General features: G+C 45.6%; 1 protein-coding gene across 1 annotated transcript in view; it reads left to right on the top strand.

The window, feature by feature from the left end:
* Positions 1-308: 308 nt before the first annotated feature.
* The window catches only part of CACHD1 (cache domain containing 1), an 88,246-nt gene continuing 65,690 nt past the window's right edge, over positions 309-22,864 (top strand). The window contains exon 1 of the mRNA XM_069981378.1: positions 309-663. Coding sequence (XP_069837479.1) covers positions 490-663 — 174 coding nt within the window. The 5' untranslated portion in view covers positions 309-489. The remainder of the gene's footprint in view (positions 664-22,864) is intronic.

Raw genomic sequence — 22,864 nt, forward strand, 5'->3', positions numbered from 1 at the left:
CCTCTGTGCCCCTCTATCACTGCCCCCTGTGCCCCTCTATCACTGCCCCCTGCTCCCCTCTATCACTGCCCTCTGTGCCCCTCTATCACTGCCCTCTGTGCCCCTCTATCACTGCTCCCCTGTGCCCCTGTATTACTGCCCCCTGTGGCCCTTTATCACTGCCCCCTGTACTTGCAGTCCTAGATGCAGCGCCCTCTCTCGCCGGCAGGGGGCAGCCTCTCCCCCACTTTCCCGCAGTCCTCCTCCTCAGTGTCGGGCATTGATTTCCCCGCCCCCTCCCTCCGCCTCGGCTCGCACTTTCTCCGGGACTCCGGCAGATCTGGACCGTACTATCCGCCCGGGATCCCCGCCCGTCACCTCCCGCCCTCCAGTGCGCGGTCCCCGGAGCCCCCGCGGCTCTGATGCCCCTTCCAGCTTCCCGGCCGGCGCCGCTGGGAACTTTCGGCTGAGAGCGCTCAGAAGTTTGGAGCAGCCCCGGGAGCCCGGAGGATGGGGCCGGGGGGGAGCGCGGCGGGCCGCCTGCTCGTCCTCTGCTCGGTGGCCTCCGTCCTCTGGACACCTGCCCGACCCGAGACCGACGGCTCCATCCTGGACGAGGCGCAGCTGCTGGCCGCTCACATGCGGAGGCTGGCGGCGGAGGAGCTGGGGGTCCGCACCATGCAGGTGAGCGGGGCACCGGGGGCGGGAGAGGGGGATACCGGGGGGACAGTGTCTGTATGGTCGGGTATATACAGAGGGGAGCATGGAGTCTATATAAAGTGTAATATTGATGGATATAGTGATGGGGTGTGATATTGATGATTATAGTATATAATTATGGGGTATGCTATTGATGGATATAGTGGTGGGGGTGTAATATTGATGGATATAGTGATGGGGTATGTTATTGATGTATATAGTGCTGGAGCTATAATATTGATGTTTATAATGGGGGGTATATCATTGATGTGTACAGTATATAGTGCTATAGTGCTGGGGGTATAACATTGATGTGTATAGTATATTGTGATTGGGTATGCTATTGATGTATATAGTGATGGGAAGTATAATATTGATGTGTATAGTGATGGGGGATATATGATGTATATAGTGCTGGAGTTATGGTATTGATGTATATAGTGCTGGGGGTATATGACGGTATGGTATGTAATGTATATAGTGATGGGGTATGTGGTGTGTGTGTGTGTGTGTGTGTATATATGTATATATATATATATATATATATATATATATATATATATATATATATATAATGATGGGGGGGGGTATGATGTTTCATGTATATAGTGCTGGAGATGTATGATGCATGTAGTGATGGAGGTATATGATGTATATAGTTCCAGGTGTATTGATGGGGTATGGTATAGATGTATATAGTGCTGGGGTATGTGATATATATATATATATGTATATGTAGTGATGGGGGGTATATGATGTATGTAGTGATGGGGGGTATATGATGTATATAGTGATGGGGGGTATATGATGTATATAGTGATGGGGGGTATATGATGTATATAGTGATGGGGGGTATATAGTGATGGGGGTATATGATGTATATAGTGATTGGGGGTATATGATGTATATAGTGATGGGGGGTATATGATGTATATAGTGATGGGGGGTATATGATGTATATAGTGATGGGGGTATATGATGTATATAGTTCCAGGTGTATTGATGGGGTATGGTATAGATGTATATAGTGCTGGGGTATGTGATATATATATATATGTAGTGATGGGGGGTATATGATGTATATAGTGATGGGGGGTATATGATGTATATAGTGATTGGGGGTATATGATGTATATAGTGATGGGGGTATATGATGTATATAGTGATGGGGGGGGTATATGATGTATATAGTGATGGGGTATGGTAAATGATGTATATAGTGATGGGGTATGGTAAATGATGTATATAGTGATGGGGTATGGTAAATGATGTATATAGTGATGGGGTATGGTAAATGATGTATATAGTGATGGGGTATGGTAAATGATGTATATAGTGATGGGGTATGGTAAATGATGTATATAGTGATGGGGTACAGTATATGGTGTGTACAGTTATATGGTGGTTAGATACATTGCGCCTTCTGATTTATTTCCCATTATTTGGGGTGAATCTTCATCCGTCTTGTGAATCGTTGTGTCTGTGATTCCAGAACAATCGCATTCACTCAGTTGATCTCATTAGACGACTCTTTCTCCCGTTGTCCTTGTGATTTGTAAATCTGACGTCTCGGGAAGACAGATGTCACAGTTGTTACACCATGTAATATGACAGAGATGTTAAAGTTGCAGTATGATGTCACTTTGGGTTAAAGTTGTCTGATGCCGCTATGAATGGCAGCCATAGGGGTCGTCTCTTCTTGACGACCTGATGGGATCGTTACGTCTAATTCACCGTTGATCATTAAACAAGATTTCAAGGAACTTGATCCGCTGGTTGTGGTCCCATAGACGCAGCCATTGGCGCAGTTTATTACGTTGCCTTTGAGAATGACCCCCATAAATATGAAGTGTTGCTGGTCTATCACTGCATTGTCCTGGTGTGATGTCTGGAGCCGGTTGTCTGACAAGTATGCTGTGAGTGGACTTCTCATAATGTGCAGCTGCTGCAGAACTTCTTGCAGGTGTCTGTGTGGATGGATAACCTCCTCGGCGGATGAGCCCTGGACGTTATATGTGCGGTCGCTATTAAAATGTTCCGAATTTAAACCTAAACATTCATTGAAGCGATTATTATAGCCTCTAACAACCTGTTGCTGTAAAACCAAAGCTTCTAGGTTGTCCAGGTATGCTGGGAGTTGTAGTGATGCAGGAGCTGGTGAGTTACAGGTTGTGGTTGGCATAGCAGCTGCAGTATCACTGGTTATGGCATGCTGGGAACTGTAATGCCGCGTGCTGTAAAGCCTTATATTACAGCAGCAAGTGCATGCTGGGAATTGTAGTGACACGTCTGCAAGTGTATGCTGGGAATTGTAGTGACACGTCTGCCGACGCATCCTGGGAATTGTAGTGACATGACTGCTAGTGCATGCTGGGAATTGTGGTGCCACGTGCTGGAAAGCCTTATATTACAGCTGCAAGTGCATGCTGGGAGTTGTAGTGACACAACTGCCGGCGCATACTGGGAAATGTAGTGACACGTCTGCAAATGCATGCTGGGAATTGTAGCGACACGGCTGCAAGTGCATGCTGGGAATTGTGGTGCCACGTGCTGGAAAGCCTTATATTACAGTTGCAAGTGCATGCTGGGAGTTGTAGTGACACGGCTACAAGTGCATGCTGGGAATTATAGTGACACGACTGCAAGTGCATCCTGGGAATTGTAGTGACATGACTGCAAGTGCATGCTGGGAATTGTAGTGACACGGCTGCAAGTGCATGCTGGAATATGGGGTGCCATGTGCTGGAAAGCCTTATATAACAGCTGCAAGTGCATGCTGGGAATTGTAGTGACATGATTGCAAGTGCATGTTGGGAATTAGTGACATGACTGCAAGTGCTTGCTGGAAATTGTAGTGAAATGGCTTCTAGTGCATGCAGGTGTTTGTAGTGACACATGCTGCAGAACCGCATATTACAGCTGCTGGTGCATACTGGGAATTGTAGTGACACAGCTGTTAATGCATGCTTGAAATTGTAGTAAAATGGCTGCAAGTCTGTGCTGGGACTTGTAGTGACACAGGTTACAGATCACTACCCTGTGCCCAATGCTCTGTCCCTGCTCCTGTGCAGCCTCTATGCATCACTGCTCTATGGATGTGGATGGATGTTTTTTACTCCTGATGAATGTGATTAATATTTGTATTTTGGGGCTCCCCCCATAGACCCCAATGCTTGGTGTTCTGCTGTGGTTCTGGGTTACATGGCGCTCGTCTGACCTGATGGAATATTCTGTCTCTTTCTCCATCTGCTCCATATTACACATCACATGAGAGATCTACAGATCAGTGGAGTTGGCAGCCACCAAAAACTTTGATATTTCGATTATAGAGGTCTGTGCAGCCGCATGTGTACACATCTATACGCTATATATATATATATATATATATATATATATATATATATATATATATATATAGTCAGAGGTCCGGAACCAGCCCACCACCTGCAGACCACCGATATGTCATCATCATAGGACCAGCCCCTCCACCGCCATCTTGGATACAGATGATGAGCCCTGGCACATCTGTACACTCAGGTGTAGTCATGCTATTGGATTCTGATTGGTGGTCCCAGGTCACATTGGTCACCTTGGTGGTCCTGGAGATATAAGTCACTTCCACCTACAGATGTATCTAATCTCTTTAGTGAAGGCCGTCATGTTAGGAGGCTAGCCCCCATGTAGGATAGGGTTTCAGTTCCTCTCTTCTCTCCTTCTATATTCTGGATATAGTGTTATTATTATTGAGAGGACCCCCCTTCCCCCCGGGTTTCACTGTATCCAATCCTTCTCTCCCCATGTATCACATGTCTTCTTCTAGTCTCTATATGTATCATTCTCTGTATCTAATCTTATCCTCTATATCTTTTTGTATCTCTTCTTTTTCTTTCTTTTTTACTTCCTTGTCTTCAACTTTCTTGTCTCCATCTCTTTCTTTCTCTATGTTTCTTTCTTTCTCTCTTGCTTTCTCTTTTCTCTCTCTCTCTCTCTGTGTCTTTCTCTGTCTGTCTTTATCTCTCTCTCTCTGTCTTTCTCTCTCTCTCTGTCTTTCTCTCTCTCTCTGTCTCTCTCTCTCTGTCTTTCTCTCTCTCTCTGTCTTTCTCTCTCTGTCTCTCTCTCTCTGTCTTTCTCTCTCTTTCTCTCTCTCTCTCTCTCTCTCTGTCTTTCTCTCTCTCTCTCTGTCTTTCTGTCTTTCTCTCTGTCTTTCTCTCTCTCTCTCTCTGTCTTTCTCTCTCTCTGTCTCTGTCTTTCTCTCTCTCTCTCTCTCTCTCTCTCTCTCTCTCTCTCTCTCTGTCTTTCTCTCTCTCTCTCTCTCTCTCTCTCTGTCTTTCTCTCTCTCTCTCTCTCTCTCTCTGTCTTTCTCTCTCTCTCTCTCTCTCTGTCTTTCTCTCTCTCTCTCTCTCTCTCTGTCTCTCTCTCTCTCTCTCTCTCTCTGTCTTTCTCTCTCTCTCTCTCTCTCTCTGTCTTTCTCTCTCTCTCTGTCTTTCTCTCTCTCTCTCTCTCTCTCTCTGTCTTTCTCTCGCTCTGTCTTTCTCTCTCTCTCTCTCTCTCTCTTTCTCTCTCTCTCTCTCTCTCTGTCTTTCTCTCGCTCTCTCTCTCTCTCTGTCTTTCTCTCTCTCTCTCTGTCTGTCTTTTTCTCTCTCTCTCTCTGTCTGTCTTTTTCTCTCTCTCTCTCTGTCTTTTTTTCTCTCTCTCTCTCTCTCTGTCTTTCTCTCTCTCTCTCTCTCTCTCTGTCTTTCCCACTTTGTGTATGTCTCTGTGACTCTCATGTGATACAGATGTGACGGCTTGGCTCTGTGCGCCCCCCTTAACCCTTCCCCATTGCTGTGCACACATACAGCAGGTGACTAGAATCCTTCCTTTCTATATACTCCACTCTCTGGTTGTTATGTATAATATAATATCCAGCGTCTCGTGCCTGCAGTTCTCCCATTCCTCTTATATCTCATTTGCTCACAGCATAAAATAAAAGGATCTGTATATAAGACTGAAGTCAATGAAGTCTTAAAGGCTTTGGAGATTAGCCGGCGTGCATCTCTATACGCCCACAGGGGGTCGCCCCCAAATGGCCTTTTATCTTTGAAAGTGGCCGCTCTCTGGCTCTTCACACCCTCCTTGTGCTGACCGCCCCCCTGCCATTGCCTTTGTCCAGCAAACAAAAATATAACCCCCCCCCTTTACTCTTTCCAGGTTGTCGGCAGGAGAGATGGGGGTAGAGGTGGGAAAAGTGTCTGGAATGTTCTGCCCTGAATTTTACAATGTAACAAATTTCAATGTTTATTGTAAATATTTGTGATATTCTGAGTCAGCTGACTGGATACTCTGTGATACAGTGTATACGCCTGGGCTCGGATACTCGATGGTTCACATCAGATTGTTGCTTGTGATGATGCTACGTAATAGGAGTTAATACTTCTTATGGCTATGAACTAACATATTGTACGTGCACTGACACATTGTAACAAACTATAGTGACAGAGGAGCTGCTGCTGTTGTGTTAAAGGGGTTATCCAGCGCTACAAAAACATGGCCACTTTTCCCCCTACTGTTGTCTCCAGTTCAGGTGCGGTTTGCAATTAAGCGCCATTTACTTCAATGGAACTGAGTTTGAAACCCCACCCAATCTGGAGACAAGAGAGTGGGAAAAGTGGCCATGTTCTTGGAGCGCTGGATAACCCCTTTAAACGCCTAAATCTAATGCTATTGTAGTAAACCCTCAGCAGCAAAGTTCTAGGGCTGGTGGCATTTTCTGCCTCCAGTCTGCTTCCATTCAGTGGCGCAGACTTTGTTGGCAAAGGGCCACATTAAAGGGACATAGTCAAAGGACAACCATGGCAGCGGCCATTTTGTGTGTGGCAGCAGCGTGGGAGGCACTTTTTAATATTCTACTTTACAGGTACTGGGTTGGGTTAACTGGTCTATGGGTTGGTTATAGACTTGTTTTTAACTGAGCATGTGTTGCAGCTGGGGGATGGGGCTACTATCTGGGCAGCTGTGTGGTGGCATTAAATGGGCACCTGGGGGCAGTAGTGTTCACTAGACATCTGGGAGGGCGCTGTTGTCTGGGCAGCTGAGGGTGGGGGTACTGTTGGCTGGAAGGTGGTCTTAGCTGAGCAGCTTGGTAGTGGCATTATCTGGGCAGCTGATGGGCCAGGGCATTATCTGGGCAGGGTAGTAATGTTAAAAACTGGAGATGGAGAGTTCCTACTATTTTTTTTTAACTTGTCTGAACCCTGCAGCTTCCTGGTAGGCTTTGCTCTTGTGACGACAAAAAAAATAAAAAGTCTGCCTCCACTACAGAGGACGGGCACAAAGTGAGTAACAGAGGGTCTGGTGTTTCCTATTGGATAGAGATGAGTGAGGCTGGCCGGGGCCACGTCCTGTGCAGATCTCAGCATTGTAGTAATAATCCAGCGCAGTCCGTGAGTCCTCATGTGTGGAACACAACAGTCTGCTGGGCGCGCTCCAAACACAACAAGCTCCGCAGGGACTCTGTCAAAGCTAAAGACTGTTGCCGTTTTTTTTTTTTTTTCTCTGTTTTAATTCCACTTGGACATTTTTAGTTTTGTGTAACAAAAAAATAAATAAATAAAAAAGGTAAAAAGAGAAAAATGTATTTTGAATGGGCTCCAAGTGGAAAAGCAGTTCAAAGGAGCAGCTCGGGAGCCGGAATTAGAATTTTTAATGAGGCTTTGAGTCCCGTCTTCAAAGTGTGCGGCGTCATTAGTGATGTAAGCCGCGCCGCATTAGCCCAGAGTGACATTCTCACTTCAAACGCCAGCGTGCAGCTGTCCTGTGCAGATAAAAGTTGCGCCAGCGCGCCGCGGCAAGGTGGATTGGCGGGTAATTAGCTGTCCGCCTTCACTCACGGCTCAACGCTGCCCGCTCCTCGCACAAATCATCGCCAGTCAGGAAGAATTATTAGCAGCCCAAAATCTAGAGTTATTCTGTCTCTTAAGCCGCCGTTGGGACTGATAAGATGATGGCCTGTGTGAATGGTGTTGACTAAACAGCGGCAAATATCGCCAGGGCCTGGTGCTGATCCTGCATTATAAGATAAACCCTGCGTAAATTGGAAAAATAGTATGAATGGCCCATAAATAGGTATGTGGCCGCCATCATTGTTAGTGCCACTTATTTCCATGGGAACAAAATAGTCAAAAAAAATTTGGACTCCATATAAATAGGTGCTGGTTTTGGTGGAATCTGCATCTGTTCTGCACTAAAATCAATGAAAATTGAGCTCCAACGTGTCCAAAAGCACAGATTTTTTTTTATGTGGAATCAGAATAAAAAAAGAGATGTCACCAAAAAAACGTATTGAACAACCAGGTTGGATCAGCCAGTATATACAATCCAGCTGGTATTACCTCATTCAGTTGTTCCTTTCAGTCTGAAAGTTCCTGGAATCATTTCCCTCAGTTGGGTCATGTGATCTCTTGGTGACCCCCTGGAAATGACATATGTTCAACGAAGCGATCAGTCGATGATTGTTTCGTCAGCTGATCCCTCCATGTAATGGAGTCCTAGTTGAGTATATTTTATTATAAAACTGAAATTAAAGACTTTATATACACCATAGATGGCGATCAAAGGCTCGTAGAATGCAATATACATAGAGAAGGGTCTGCTATTTACAACAGGTCAATAACCTAAACCCTGAGATGTGTGGGAGAGGATGCCGCGCTCTGGCCGCTATCTGTTTGCTATCAGATGATAATTAATGGCCTCATAGCCAGAACAGGTCACACACAGGCCGGCATGAATATTGTTTCAAAGTTTGCATTTTTTTATTAGTTTATCTTCCCATTCCTTTTTTTCCCTTTGTGTCTTGAAATGTCGCATTAAGATCGTAACCCGCAGGTCTTCACATAATAATAAAACCTGGGGGCGCAGTAGTCCTCATAACCCCAGGAAGCAAACGGGCAGCTATCCATCCCCTCCACTACTCTAAACTAGAACGTGACCCCACGGAGGCCTACAAAAAAACTTCTCAAGGACATGATCAAGAAGTTTCCAATTAACATCCAGGAACCAATAAAACTCTTCATTCCAGAGGTTCCCAGGCAAGGCTGCTTCTACATGCTCCCAAAGGTACACAAAGATGGCAACCCTGGGGGACCCATACTTTCTGGCATTGGGACATTGAAAGCAAGCATTTCTGTTTGGGTGGAAAATATCCTCAAACCCCTTGTCAGAGAGGCTCCCAGACATCCAGGATACTACTGACCTCTTAGGGCCCTATTCCACCGGACGATTATCGTTCAGATTATCGTTAAATCGTTTGAATCTAAACGATAATCGTTCGGTTGAAATGCAGTTAACGATTAATGACCGAACGAGAAATCGGTGATCGCTTTATAAGACCTGGACCTATTTTTATCGTTGCTCGTTTGCAAAACGTCTGCATTGAATAAGACTTCGTTCGGTCGTTCGCAATAGATACGAACGCAATAGCGAATAAATAGTGAAGAACAAACGCAATTACGATCATAAGTAACGATTATCGTTCCATGGAAATGAGTGAACGTTTTCAGGTTTTTCGCAATAGCGGTCGTTTGAGATCGTTAATCGTTAACGATTATGCAAACGATAATCGTCCGGTGGAATAGGGCCCTTAAAGGGAACCTGTCACCATAAAAAAGCTACCTAAGCTATCGGCATCATGTTATAGAGCAGAAGGAGCTGAGCGGATTGATATATCTACAGTGGATTGATATACGGTACAGTCGTATTTGCTCAGAAAAAGCCGACCTGGACAAGCACCTCCTGTATCTTAGGATTAAATCCCTCCAATTGGGCTACAAAACAAACGTAACAGCAGCAGCCATTAAAGGAAGTTTAGCAAAAAAAAAAAGACTTTCAAATCATCTAGTGCCAGAAACTAGAAATTTACTTCTATTAAAAAATAACAAGTCTTCTAGTACTTATCAGCTGCTGCATGTCCTACAGGAAGTGGTGTATTCTTTCCAGTCTGTCACAGTGCTCTCTGCTGCCACCTCTGTCCATGTCAGGAACTGCCCAGAGCAGTAGCAAATCCCCATAGAAAATTTCTCCTGCTCTCCAGACTGGAAAGAATACACCACTTCCTGCAGGACATACATCTCCAACCTTGCTACGTAAGGATAACAGACTTAAAGGAATATTCCCAGTCTCCCCTCTGTTTGGAAGCCACCCATCCAGTGACAAATCATTGTCCGCAGTGCTCTGAAGGCCCCAACAGAAAGTGGCCCCTCACTCTGCCTACAAAACAGGTGCAGGACCTGCATGCACATCCATACCACTGACACAGCGCTCTCTGCTGCCACCTCTGTCCGAGACAGGAACTGTCTGGAGCAGGAGAGGTTTTCTATGGGGATTTACTACTGCTTTGGACAGTTTCTTAGGCCCCATTCACACGTCCGTGTCAGTTTTTACTGTCAGGAAATCCTGATCAGGAGACCTCAAATGTCATCAGGATAGTATCAGGATTTCCTGACAGTAATCCGTTTTTACCATCAGGAAACCATCAGGAAAAACCTTCAGGATTTCCTGATGAGTAAAAAAAAAGTGTTTCCAACAGGGGCATGATGAGAGTTGTACTTCTGCAACCTAGATGGCCACAGGCTGCAGAAGTACAACTCCCATCATGACCTGTCAACAGGGACATGATGAGAGTTGTACTCCTGCAACCTGGATGGCCACAGGCTGCAGAAGTACAACTCCCATCATGGCCTGTTAGCAGGACATGTTGGGAGTTTTAGTATTGGGGGGGAGAGGGCTGTGTATCTCACCTGTCGGCGGCGGAAGAACAGCGGCGGCAGCTGGTGGGAGTCCCGGGCGGGCGGGTGCAAGCTGCTGCGGACTCGGAGAGGGAGGGGAACAGAGGTCGGGGTGGCGGCGGGGTGATGCGATGCGGCGCGGTCATCGGGCGGCGGTGATGATGCGATGCGGCGGGGTGATGTCATGCGGCGGCGGGGTCATCGGGCGGCAGCGGCGGGGTGATGCGATACGGCGGCGGGGCGATGCGGCGCGGAGGGGTAATGCGATGCGGGGTCAGCGGGCGGCGGGGCGATGCGGCGCGGCGGGGTAATGCGATGCGGGGTCAGAGGGCGGCGGGGTGATGCGATGCGGGGTCAGCGGGCGGCGGCGTGATGCGATACGGCGCTGGGTCATCGGGCGGCGGCGGCGGCGGGCTGATGCGATGCGGCGCTGCGGGGTCACCAGGCGGCGGCAGCTGATGTCCGGGTGCAGGGATCCCTTGGGTGGTGGCGGCGCGGCGTTCGGGCAGCGGGGGTGCCGGCAGGCTGTCAACCATCCGGAATCACGGGCACTTTCCTGATGTACATCAGGAAAGTGCCCGTGATTCCGGCGCCCCCATAGCCTTCTATGGGGGCGTCCGGAACGGAATTCCGGACAAAAATAGGACATGTCCTATTTTTTCCGGATATATTTTCCGGAACGGACACCCTTCCGGAAAAATCCGGAAGGGTGTCCATGACCAATTAAAGTCTATGGGTCCGGAAATCCGTCCGGATTTCCTGATAGGAAATCCGGATGGTTTTTCCGGACGTGTGAAGGGGGCCTTACATGGTATATTACATTTTATTATTTTTAAAGTTTCTAAAATACTTTGAAGATATCTTTCTAGGGTGTATATAAGTCTGTGAATTCAGTTTTTCATAACATCATGTCATTACCCTAACTCTTTAAAAGGTATCTCCTGATTTCTTCAATCTTCTACGGGATACTTGGATTCCCCTCTACACTAACAGAGCCCCTCCAACATTCATCAGGGGCATGTAATGCAACCCACAAGCTGCGGAAAGCGCCAAACATGGCCGACAGCACGTTCTACAGTGTGTAAGACAAATGTCATCCAGATGTTTTATCATCCTGGTTTAGGTTTCCATCACTCCTTATTATACCTGACTCCACGCTGCTCCGATGGGTGAAGTTTTTAATTTTTTATCCACCCCACCCCCTTTCTTGGTGGGAGTCTGGTTGTTCTCACCACTTTTGTAGTAGAGACAGGTTTTGGGTTCGTACAATGATTAAAGTCCTTGTGTGCTGCGACCACATCAGAGCCTGACGCCGTGCGGACATGAAGGTCCTTCCTGGGACAGTCGGCTGTCTGATTTCTGCTGCCGTCCCTGTTAGGTCTTGACCTCCTTGCAATAAAAAACCTAAAACTTTTTTGTCATTCATTTACATAGATTTGTACATTACAGAATTATTCACTCCATCCAAAAAAGTGATCTTTAGTTAAAGGGGAACTCCACATAAGGAAAACTTGTTTTCTATTAAAAGTGCATTAAAAGTTATATAGACATGTCTATATAATATATTACCATACGTGTATGGTTCTGCCACACTGGTAGCTGTTTGACATCCAGCAAGTGAAGAAAAATGGCCTCTGTGCCAATTCACATTGTCTCCTGCTCCCACTACTCTCCCTTAGGAGACAAATATCCCATGCCTCTGTCCCACATTGTGTGTGTGTATATTAGGCACAGGCTGATGATGCAGACAGGGGGCAGGGCGTGATGTCACAGGAGGCACGGCTGGACCCCTCAATCATCTGAGTGATTCACCATCTCTGACCGACCAGAATCAGTTGCTGCAACTTCACTGATTGTGTAAAACTGCAGTGAAATTCGGGCTGTGTTCACACATGTTGGAGTTTTATTGCAGTACAGCAGCATATTCACAAAAATGATGCAGTAACACAATTAAATTATGCTAAAGGCAAAGAGGATCAGAGCCGGCACTGCCAACCCCACCTGGAAAAAAAACAAGGAATAAACAGTATATCCCATGTAAGATAATATTGGATAAAGTCCTTATTGTGTGGTTCAACCTCAAAGATAAAAAAAATTTAATTCAAAAAGTTATTTACTTTATTCCAATATCAGCGTTACAGTTAGTAACAGTGCGCTGTGTGTATGTGTGGAAAAACAGAATTACATGATGGAGTACTGCAAATAATTCAGTAACACAAACTGCAATGTGTGAACACAGCCTAGATGTTCTGCAACAGCTTTGGGACAGGGAATGGGCAGGGTGGGGGACTGTGATGAACAGCTGTGGGAAAGCATTGCATGCTGGAACCTGTAGTACTGTGTACAACGGCTCAACCAGGAAGTACAGAAACACAATACAGAACAAAACCCCCTAAAACAAATAGATTTTTGGTCATTTCAAAACTGGGATAGATAGGTAAGTAATGCTATTTGCTTCTGCAGAAGTTTTTTTTTTTTTTTTTTTTTTTTTTTTAACATCTACCTGGAGTTCCCTTTTAAGGTAGCATTCTGAGCCGTTTCTCCCATATACTCACCCACGATGCTTTCACCATTCACATCCCGCTAGCGTTTAGATCCGATCTCTTCTGATTTGCATCTCTACATTGCATCTCTATGACGCTGATTTCTGGCCTGCGTGTGTGTATGTATGTATGTATGTATGTGTATATATATGTATATATATATATCAATCACTTTATTTCTACATTATAGCGATATAACAGCAGGACCACTGCTTTTAGAGCAGAGTGGTGGTCAGTAACCTAGGCCATAAACTGTCAACAACTTGGAGGGAAAAGAGCAGCAAATAAGGAGAAAGAGGCAAGTTCACTAAATGAATATGTTTGCAAAAAATGTTTCACATGAAGAGGGGTCCTACTAGGTTACCAGTACTTCTGGTCATGTGACACAGATTTTGGACCCCCTCCACGGCTCCTGACGTTCCCCACTTGTCTGGTGGTTGTGCAGATTTTGCAAACATGAACTCAAATATTTTTGGTCCAAAATGTTTTTGAAAAGCTAAAAAAAAAGTGTTGTCGCAACTCAATATTTCATTGCAAGGAGATGCATAGAAGACCCCTAAAATAGTCATTGGGGGAGATTTATCAAACATGGTGTAAAGTGAAACTGGCTCAGTTGCCCCTAGCAACCAATCAGATTCCACTTTTCATTCCTCGCAGACTCTTTGGAAAATGAAAGGTGGAATCTGATTGGTTGCTAGGGGCAACTGAGCCAGTTTCACTTTACACCATGTTTGATAAATCTTCCCCATAGTGTACAACTTCCGCCGTAGCCCCCCCCTCCCCTCAGCCAGTGGATGCTATGAGCCGCTTGCACAGAGCAAACTCCCCCCCCCCCCCCCCCACTGAATATGAGCGCACTTTATTAGGTTGCGTTTAATAGGCACGCTGTCCAAATGAAAGAATGCTTTGTTGCTGTGAAAGAGCCAAAGAGCCATTGTGCAGCCCCGGAGCCCTGGCCTGTGTGTGACTGAGGGGGAACGTATACGTTTCAGAGCTGAATGGAGGATAATGGTGGGAGCCGGGGCTGGTTGTGGGGGCAGAAGAGGCGACTGGAGAATGCACACAACATTGTTACTGGGCGCTATACAAGAGCCCCACCACAGTTCTTATTCTCCACACCACCAGCTGAGGCTTTGCATAAGTAATAAGGTCAGCGCCACTCTCCGAAACTAGTCACCCAGTGGGCAACCCGGCCACCAAACTACTTCCAAAAGAGAAGAGTGCTCCTCCCCCCCCCCCAAAAGTGAAAAATTCAGGTTAGCTTGATTACTAGTTGTTAAAGGGATTGTCCGGTCTGAGAACACCCTTATGATATCTCTATAACTTAAAGGGGTGGTTAACCAAAAAAAGTTTTCTTTCAAATCAGCTGGTGCTAGAGATTTGTAATTTACTTCTATTAAAACATCTGTAGTCTTCCTTACTTATCAGCTGCTGTATGTTCTACAGGAAGCGGTGTATTCTTTCCAGTCTGGAAAGAAGGAAACATTTTCTATGGGGATTTGCTACTGCTCTGGACAGTTCCTGACATGGACAAAGATGGCAGCAGAGAGCACTGTGTCAAGACTGCAAAGAACACACCACTTACTGCAGGACATACAGCAGCTGATAAGTACTGGAAGGCTGGAGATTTTTTTCAATAGAAGTAAATTACAAATCTCTGGCACTTGCTGGCACCAACATTTTTTTTGAGAACTACCCCTTTAATAATTGAATCTCTAGTGCCACCTAGGTAAAAAAAAAAACATAGCGCCACCTAAAAAGAAAAAAAAAAGGTCTCACTAGTGCACTGGATGGGGAACCTGCTTCCTGCCCTCCGGCTGTTTCAAAACTACAATTGCCATCAGGCCTAAATGGCCCCATATAAATAAGACTGTCTCTCCAGTGGCCGTCAGTTCTCTTATATCTGACCAGCAGTCTGTATAGAGGGTAAACAACCATAATAATAATATACCTTTCCCTCTGTCTCCATGATGCTATCAGCCAGTACTTAAAGGGACAGTCCATCACGCCCAGCCTCCCACTCCAGGGGCTCTGTTTCCTTTTTACTGGCAGGTACTGGACAGTCTGATTGCATTCACACAAAGGTGCAATTACCCTGACCGGCACCTAACAGAAGCAGCGTGTTATGTGATGTGCTGCAGAGGCGTCTAGTCACACAAGCAAAATGAGTGCTTGATGGTGAAGTGTGCTACAGGCATTTAGAGTGATTGTGCTAAACATGTCTCATACTGTTTTTTTTTTTTTTTTTTTCCCTTCCCCAGTCTGGGACATCCATACATTCCAATTATCTGGGAATGGTTAAATTGTAGAGCACATTACAGCTTGAATGTATTGTACTCCAGAGCTGCACTCACTATTCTGCTGGTTCAGTCACTGTGTACATACATTACACTACACTCCAGAGCTGCACTCACTATTCTGCTGGTGGGGTCACTGTGTACATACATTACATTACTTATCCTGTACTGATCCTGAGTTACATCCTGTATTATACTCCAGAGCTGCACTCACTATTCTCCTAGTGAAGTCAGGGTGTTTTACAAAAATCTTGTTGACTGTTTCCCCGGGTGATTGTGCGTGTGTAGTAGTCAGGTGTGGTTTTCCATGATAAAAGTAATGAAGTTGTCTGTGGCTTCAGGGTTGTTGCTGAGAGTTTAGTTGAGGTGAAATTATTTTTTTTTGGCCGCAGGAACCAACTCTTTTTGAATAGACAGCGAGATGAAATATGGCGGCTGCTTTGCGCAGACTTTGTGTATTTATTTCCTATATTGTGGCCTCCCTTTCTTCCTGTGTACCTTTCCCTGTGACAGATACACAGCACATTCCGCCCATAATCCCCCCTCTCTCTCTCTCTCTTCACTCTTACATGAGGAATGTGGAACGACTGCATTTCTTTCTGGGTTTTCAGCAGCTGTGGGCATATGGGAATCTCTCCAGCCCATTCATGTAAGGGGTATGGATATTATTTCATATATTCGTTTTAATGGCTTAAAAATAAAAATGTGTAAAAAAAACAAAAAAAAACAAGACTTTTCAGTGTTGATAAAAAAAATGTAAATGCAGACCCATGTGTTTCCATAGTAACAGACCACAAAAGAGCACAGTGTGTAGTCTGACCATAAAATAAACTGTGTGATTGGTTGCTTAGAGAACAGATTTGTAGCAGGTAGCCATATACCTTAGGGTACTATTACACAGAACGATAATCAGCCGAATCGGGCCGATTATCGTTCTGTGTAATAAAGACAACGATCAGTCGATGATCGTTGATATAGGTTCAGACCTATAATTGTCGGGCGTCGATCGCACATTGCTACATGTAATAGCGGTGCGCGACTGACAATATACATTACCTATCTAGGCTGCAGGGCTCCTCTTCCTCTATACTTCTTCCCGGGTCCCACGCGCTCCAGCTTTAGAGTGGTCTGTCTCAGCTGACAGGCAGGGACCGCCGCAGCCAGTGATTGGCTGAGCGGCCTGTCAGCTGAGACAGCCCACTCTGAAGCTGTAGCGCGCGGACCCGGGGAGAAGCACAGAGGAAGAGGAGCCCTGCAACCTGAACAGGTAATGTATAACGTTTAAACAAGGGCTGCAGGGACATCGGTAACTATGTCCCTGCAGCCCTTGTTAAACGATTATCGGCGCTCGTTTACATTTATTATCGGGCCCCCATCGGCCCCTCTAATAGTACCCTTACACACAGTTGAAGGTGTTAGCGCACCTTCACAGGCAAAGCTCCATGGGAAACAAGTATGCAAAGTAGCTTATCTGCAGAAAGAAGAAAACAGTCTCTCTAGTGACCCCTATAGGTAGTTGCTGTTTAAGAGCCCTAAAACTTGACTACTCTGTACTGAATAAAGAGACACTGTTCACACAAGAGTGTGGTTTGGCTAATATGGTCAGCTTTTTCAACTTAGGTTATCTTCCTTTAACTAGTATTAGAGAGACTGTTCCCTTCTTAAAGGGGTACTCCGAGAAGGGAGTTTACATATCAACTGGCGTCAGAAAGTTATACAGACTTGTGAATTACTTCTATTTAAAAATCATAAATCTTCCAGTACTTATCAGCTGCGGAATGTCCTGCAGGAAGTGATGTATTCTTTCCAGTCTGACACAGCTCTCTCTGCTGCCGCCTCTGTCCATGTCAGGAACTGTCCATTGCAGGAGAGGTTTTCTATGGGGATTTGCTACTGCTCTGGACAGAGGTGGCAGCAGAGAGCGCTGTCAGACTGGAAAGAATACACCACTTCCTGCTGGACATACAGCAGCTGATAAGTACTGGTAGAATAGGTGTAATTTACAAATCTGTATAACTTTCTGACACCAGTTGATTTAAAAACAATTTTTTTAGGAGTACCCCTTTAATGGAGGGGAGCATTCTAGCATACTTTTTCATACAGAGCATTGCATATAAGACTCCATACTCATCTGGATCTACTCAGTAACAACCAGCACATTCTAGAGCACAGGTGTCAAACTCTTGCTTTCTAGTTGTTGCAAAACTAAAGCTTTGGCTGTCAAGGCATGATGGGAATCGTAGCTTTGTTACAGCTGGAGGGCCACAAGTTTGACATCCTTGATCCAGAGCAATGTTCCTAAACCTGTGGCTTTTTAAGTGTTGCAAACTACGATGCTCATCATGCTGAAGGGACGGGTTGAGAAGCAATGCTGTATGGAGTTTTATCAAAGGCAACTAATTATTCAGAACCCCGTTCTTTATGAATGAAGTGCCAGAACCTTGAAATGGCTCTCAGTGGATGGGGGTCTCTTGCTTTTGTTTAATACTCCCAGTCATATCTGAAGACACAGTGGTGGGGAACCTGCAGCCCTCCAGATGTTCCAAATCTACTATTCCATTATGCCTGGACATCTAACTTGATGGGAATTTTCATTTTGAATCAATACGGACAAGGAGAGTAAGGAGCGCTGCACATCACACCTATGGCTGGCACTAATGCTTCTCGGCTACATTTAAAAACCAACGCCAGGATATTGGTATATAATTTGATCAAACCATATTGCCCCATGTACCAGCGTGCAGGTCTCCTAGTTCACATGAGTCCCTACACTAACTCACCACTGTGTCAGTCAGCGACCGCCAACCCGGCAAAACGGGCACAAACAGGAAAGGGAGGTCATAGAACGGCCCTGCAACCCCAATGTCACAGGACCAATCCCCGAGGGCCCCCCCAAAACCCAGCAGGCGCCGCCGGCGGAGAAAGCTGCCACCAAGCAACACAAGTGTGAACATGGTCTTATCACTCACCATTGTTCCTGCAGGTAGAATAGGAAAAATAGGAGGTACTAGTCATGTGTGCGCAGGTGCCTCCTGCTTATAGCGGTCACATGGGTCTTACCAGGAGGAGTGCTAACACTCAGAAAAGAGAGAAATGTAAAATACGGACAAGGAGAGAAAGGAGCGCTGCACCTCACACCTATGGCTGACACTAATGCCTCTCGGATACATTTAAAAACCAACGCCAGGATGTTGATATATAATTTGATCAAACCATGTTGCCTCATGTACCACGTGCAGGTCCCCTGTTTTTGAATCAGCTGTTCCCACATGTTCCCTTTCCCTGCTGTATAGAGGTCAGACATTAAATTACAAGTCAGCTACCTGTAGGTGACACAAGAAAGCGGGTTTTCTTCATGCTGCTGGAGAACTCATTTGCATACTTTTTCCCAAGGAGCATTGCCTGTAACCTGGCTCTCTTCAATGTGAACTGGCACCCGACACATACAGTGCGAAAATAATCCTCTGCTGTTAGAAGTTACAATTACACATAAATGGGGTGTATCTTTTTATCTTTCTTCTCAAAGCTACCATAGGAACCCCCCTCCCCCCCCCCCCCCCCCCAAAAAAAAAAAAAAAAAAGAAATCCCAGGTGTTTGCAATTAATAGGATGAAACAGACTCATTTGTTGTATTGACTGAGCACAATACTGAAACTCATCTGTTCTGGGGTTTTGTTCTGTATTGCGTTTCTGTACTTCCTGGTTGAGTCGTTGTACACAGTACTACAGGTTCCAGCATGCAATGCTTTCCCACAGCTGTTCATCACAGTCCCCCACCCTGCCCATTCCCTGTCCCAAAGCTGTTGCAGAACATCTAGGCTGTGTTCACACATTGCAGTTTCATTGTGTTACTGAATTATTTGCAGTACTCCATCATGTAATTCTGTTTTTCCACACACATACACACAGCGCACTGTTACTAACTGTAACGCTGATATTGGAATAAAGTAAATAACTTTTTGAAATTTTTTTTTTTTTAATCTTTTATCTTTGAGGTTGAACCCCACAATAAGGACTTTATCCAATACTATCTTACATGGGATATACTGTTTATTCCTTGTTTTTTCTCCAGGTGGGGTTGGCAGTGCCGGCTCTGATCCTATGCCTTTAGCAAAGTTTAATTGTGTTACTGCATCATTTTTGTGATTATGCTGCTGTACTGCAATAAAACTCCAACATGTGTGAACACAGCCCCCCCCCCCCCCCAAAAAAAAAAAAAAATCCCAGGTGTTTGCAATTAATAGGATGAAACAGGCTCATTTCACTGTTTCCCCCTTTGTTGTATTGACTGAGCACAATACTGAAACTCATCTGTTCTCCACTGATAAAACTAGGACATTTTTTTATATTTTTTTTTTATACTTTCAGTAAAATGCAGCAGGAAGTTGTCCCGAGGTTACGTTTCCATGACATTTGCCCACTTGTAGCCATCTCAGCTGAAGATGAAAGCCCGACTCCGGCTTTTGATAGCTTACAACTAATTGGGCCGCCTTATGCGGCATGAGGACTTTTTTTTTTCCTCTTTATGTTGAAAAATTGACAAAAACAGCTGTAGTCTGTCTTGTGTGGCTGCAGATAAAACGTGGCAAGGACAGCGCAATCTAATACCGTCTAATCACGCCGTATTTACTGTGTAACCCGATAGCGAGTTATTTCTGCATTAAGTAATGGAGGGATACGCCGTCGGTTCAAGGTATTTCTACTGAGGCATTTGCAAGAGAAAGAAAAAATTCCCTTTGGACGCGGCTGTATGGATTTAATCAGGCCGCATTCTTGTGATCACTTTGAAGCAGCTTTCTCAGTGTTTGCTCACCGGAGAGCACACAAATCTGCAGAGAGTCAGATAAAGATCGCCGCCTTTTGTGAACACTACTTAATGGTGTGTGACGGGCGCTCGGGGTTGGGGTGTGAAGGGCGGTGTTCACCTGCAGGTTGGGGAGTAAATAACCGGTGGTCGTGGGATGGGTTCTAGATGGATGGGATGTTTTCTTGGAGGTGTTGGTTTGCCCTAGCAAACTAAAATTTGTGAGTGGTTAGCGCTCTTGTTGAGTATCGGGGAGCAAGCATCATTGCTTGGAACACTGCTACTGGTGCAGTTGTTGGAACCACAGCAGCAGATGGTAGTATGGAGCGAGGAGCGTGGAGCATTATGTGAGTCTTGGGGAAAGTCACAGCAGATAGTTGTGTGGAGGGACACTGCGGAAGGCACTATTGTTGGGGACACAATTGTCTTTTACTGCAGGGGCTGTTGTTTGGGCATCCATAGTGGGCAGTATTTTGGCAGGTGCTTTTCAGGTACTGCACCAGGAGGAGGGATAGTATTGGAGGACACAATCACAGGTGCTATTGCTTAGCGCCCTGTTACACTGAACGATAATCATCCGAATCGTCCCTATCTGTCCGGATTATGTAATAAACACAATGATCAGCCGATGAAAATCATTGATATAGGTTTAGACCGCGCATTGCTAAGTGTAATAGCGGTACGCGGCTGACTATTTCCAGACTGTATATATTCTATCCATGCTGCAGGGCTCTGAGACAGGCCACTCTGAAGCTGGAGCGCGGGACCTGGGGAGAAGCAGAGCGCAAGAGGAGCCCTGCAGCATGGATAGGTAATGTATACAGTTTAAGCTAGGGCTGCAAAGATGTCCATGCAGCCCTTGTTAAACCATTATCGGGCCATGTAATAGGCCCAGTAAACGAGCGCCGATCTAGCAGATGGGCGCTCTTTTACAGTTATTATTGGGCGCCCATCGGCCCGTGTAATAGGACCCTTAGAGTGTCATGTCGGTGTGGCCCATGCTATTGTTGGTTATGCAATGGCAGGCACCATTGTGGCCCATACTGTTGTTGGGAATGTCGCAGCAGGCACCACTGTGGCCCATGCTGTTGTTGGGTATGCCATGGCAGGCACCATTGTGGCCCATGCTATTGTTGGTAATGCCATGGCAGGCACCACTGTGGCCTATGCTATCGTTGGTTATGCCCTGGCAGGCACCATTGTGGCCCATGCTATTGTTGGGTATGCCATGGCAGGCACCACTGTGGCCCGTACTGTTGTTGGGAATGTCGCAGCAGGCACCACTGTGGCCCATGCTATTGTTGGAGTAGCTGTACCGGGTCTTGTTTTCGGGGATGTCGTGGCAGGCACATGACCCTCCTTGATGCTTTGATGCTGTTGTTGGCGTTAGAGGCAGCTGACATTGCTGTGGCTAGCTGTACTGGAGATGCTTCAGCAAGCTCAGTAGTTGAGGACCCATACTATTATCGGGGATGCCTTAGTAGATGCTATAACATCCCAACTATGATTTACAAGCTATAATGGGGTCTGCAGCAGTACAGTGAAGTGTCTTGATGTTGTGTGTTTTTCCTCCATTGGACCCTATTGATTCCAGATTATTGGACTGCTGTGGAAAGTACAACCATTCTCTCATAGGAGTCAAGAACAGCCAGCAAGGAAAGTCTCTGAATAGAATGTTATATAATGTGCCGCCATCTTTTCTTCTCTGATTAGAGGAATTTCTTTGCGGTCTCTCATCTTGTGACGCTTCACATTGTATTCCTTCTGCGGGATTATCAGATGATATCAGGGATTTGGCTGTATATTTATAGCCTGTATGTATTTTCACGCTAATATTAATTGTGTGCATTGTGTTTTCATGTTTTTTCCCACCGGCTCGCGGCTCCTCTAGCATTGACTTTCCTGAAGCCTTTGTGGGGTTGGTGGTAGGTTGGGGGGGGGGACGCTTGTTACCAGCCGCCTGGAAGAGGGGATAATGTAAAATTAATGTCTCCAGCTATGCCTGCAATCTGACACTGTGGGAATGCAGGTGGTCCGGGCTCTGTGCAGGAATTAAACCAACATGCCAGTCCTTGCCGGGGCTCGGGGCGCTGCGGCCTCGCTCTCTAGGCCTTGAAATGCCTTCTGGCGTTGTTATGAAAGCAGAATCATGGATGATGTGAGCAGCCAGGGACCATATGGACATGTTGTTGTAGCTGATAAAATGTGACATGCTGTTTTATTCAGCAGAGGAGAAGGTTAATAATCATCCATAGTGTCGCCTGGGAGTGCACTCTGGGGTAGGGTTAGCCGAGGGACACAGCGGGCCTCAGGTCTCCTCTTCGACCTTGGCGTGTGACAGTGTGACCATCCAGTACATTGAGCAAAATTGCAGATTGATTTATTTCATGTTTTATCCAGAATACTAGGCCGGATTTATCAAAACTGCCTAAAAGAAAAACCAATTGTTGCCCATAACAACCACATCACCAATCACGGCGCAGCTTTCATTTTACCAGAGCAGTTTATTTAATGAAAGCTGAGCTGTGATTGGTTGGTATGGGCAGCAATTTTTCTCTGATGTAGACTGTTGTAATAAATAAGGCCCATTAGCGAAGAAGATAGATAAAACCGTATGCAAAAAAAAATAAAAAATAAATATATATATATATATATATATATATATATATATATATATATATATAGGTTTAGGTTAGGTTCACACTGCATTTTGTTTGTATACTGTCGTGGAGGGCAGCAATCCATTTCAGTCTGCTGTTATTGAGTGCTTTAAAGTTGCCT

Source organism: Dendropsophus ebraccatus, chromosome 8 (genome assembly GCF_027789765.1).
Source record: "Dendropsophus ebraccatus isolate aDenEbr1 chromosome 8, aDenEbr1.pat, whole genome shotgun sequence".
NCBI lineage: Eukaryota > Metazoa > Chordata > Amphibia > Anura > Hylidae > Dendropsophus > Dendropsophus ebraccatus.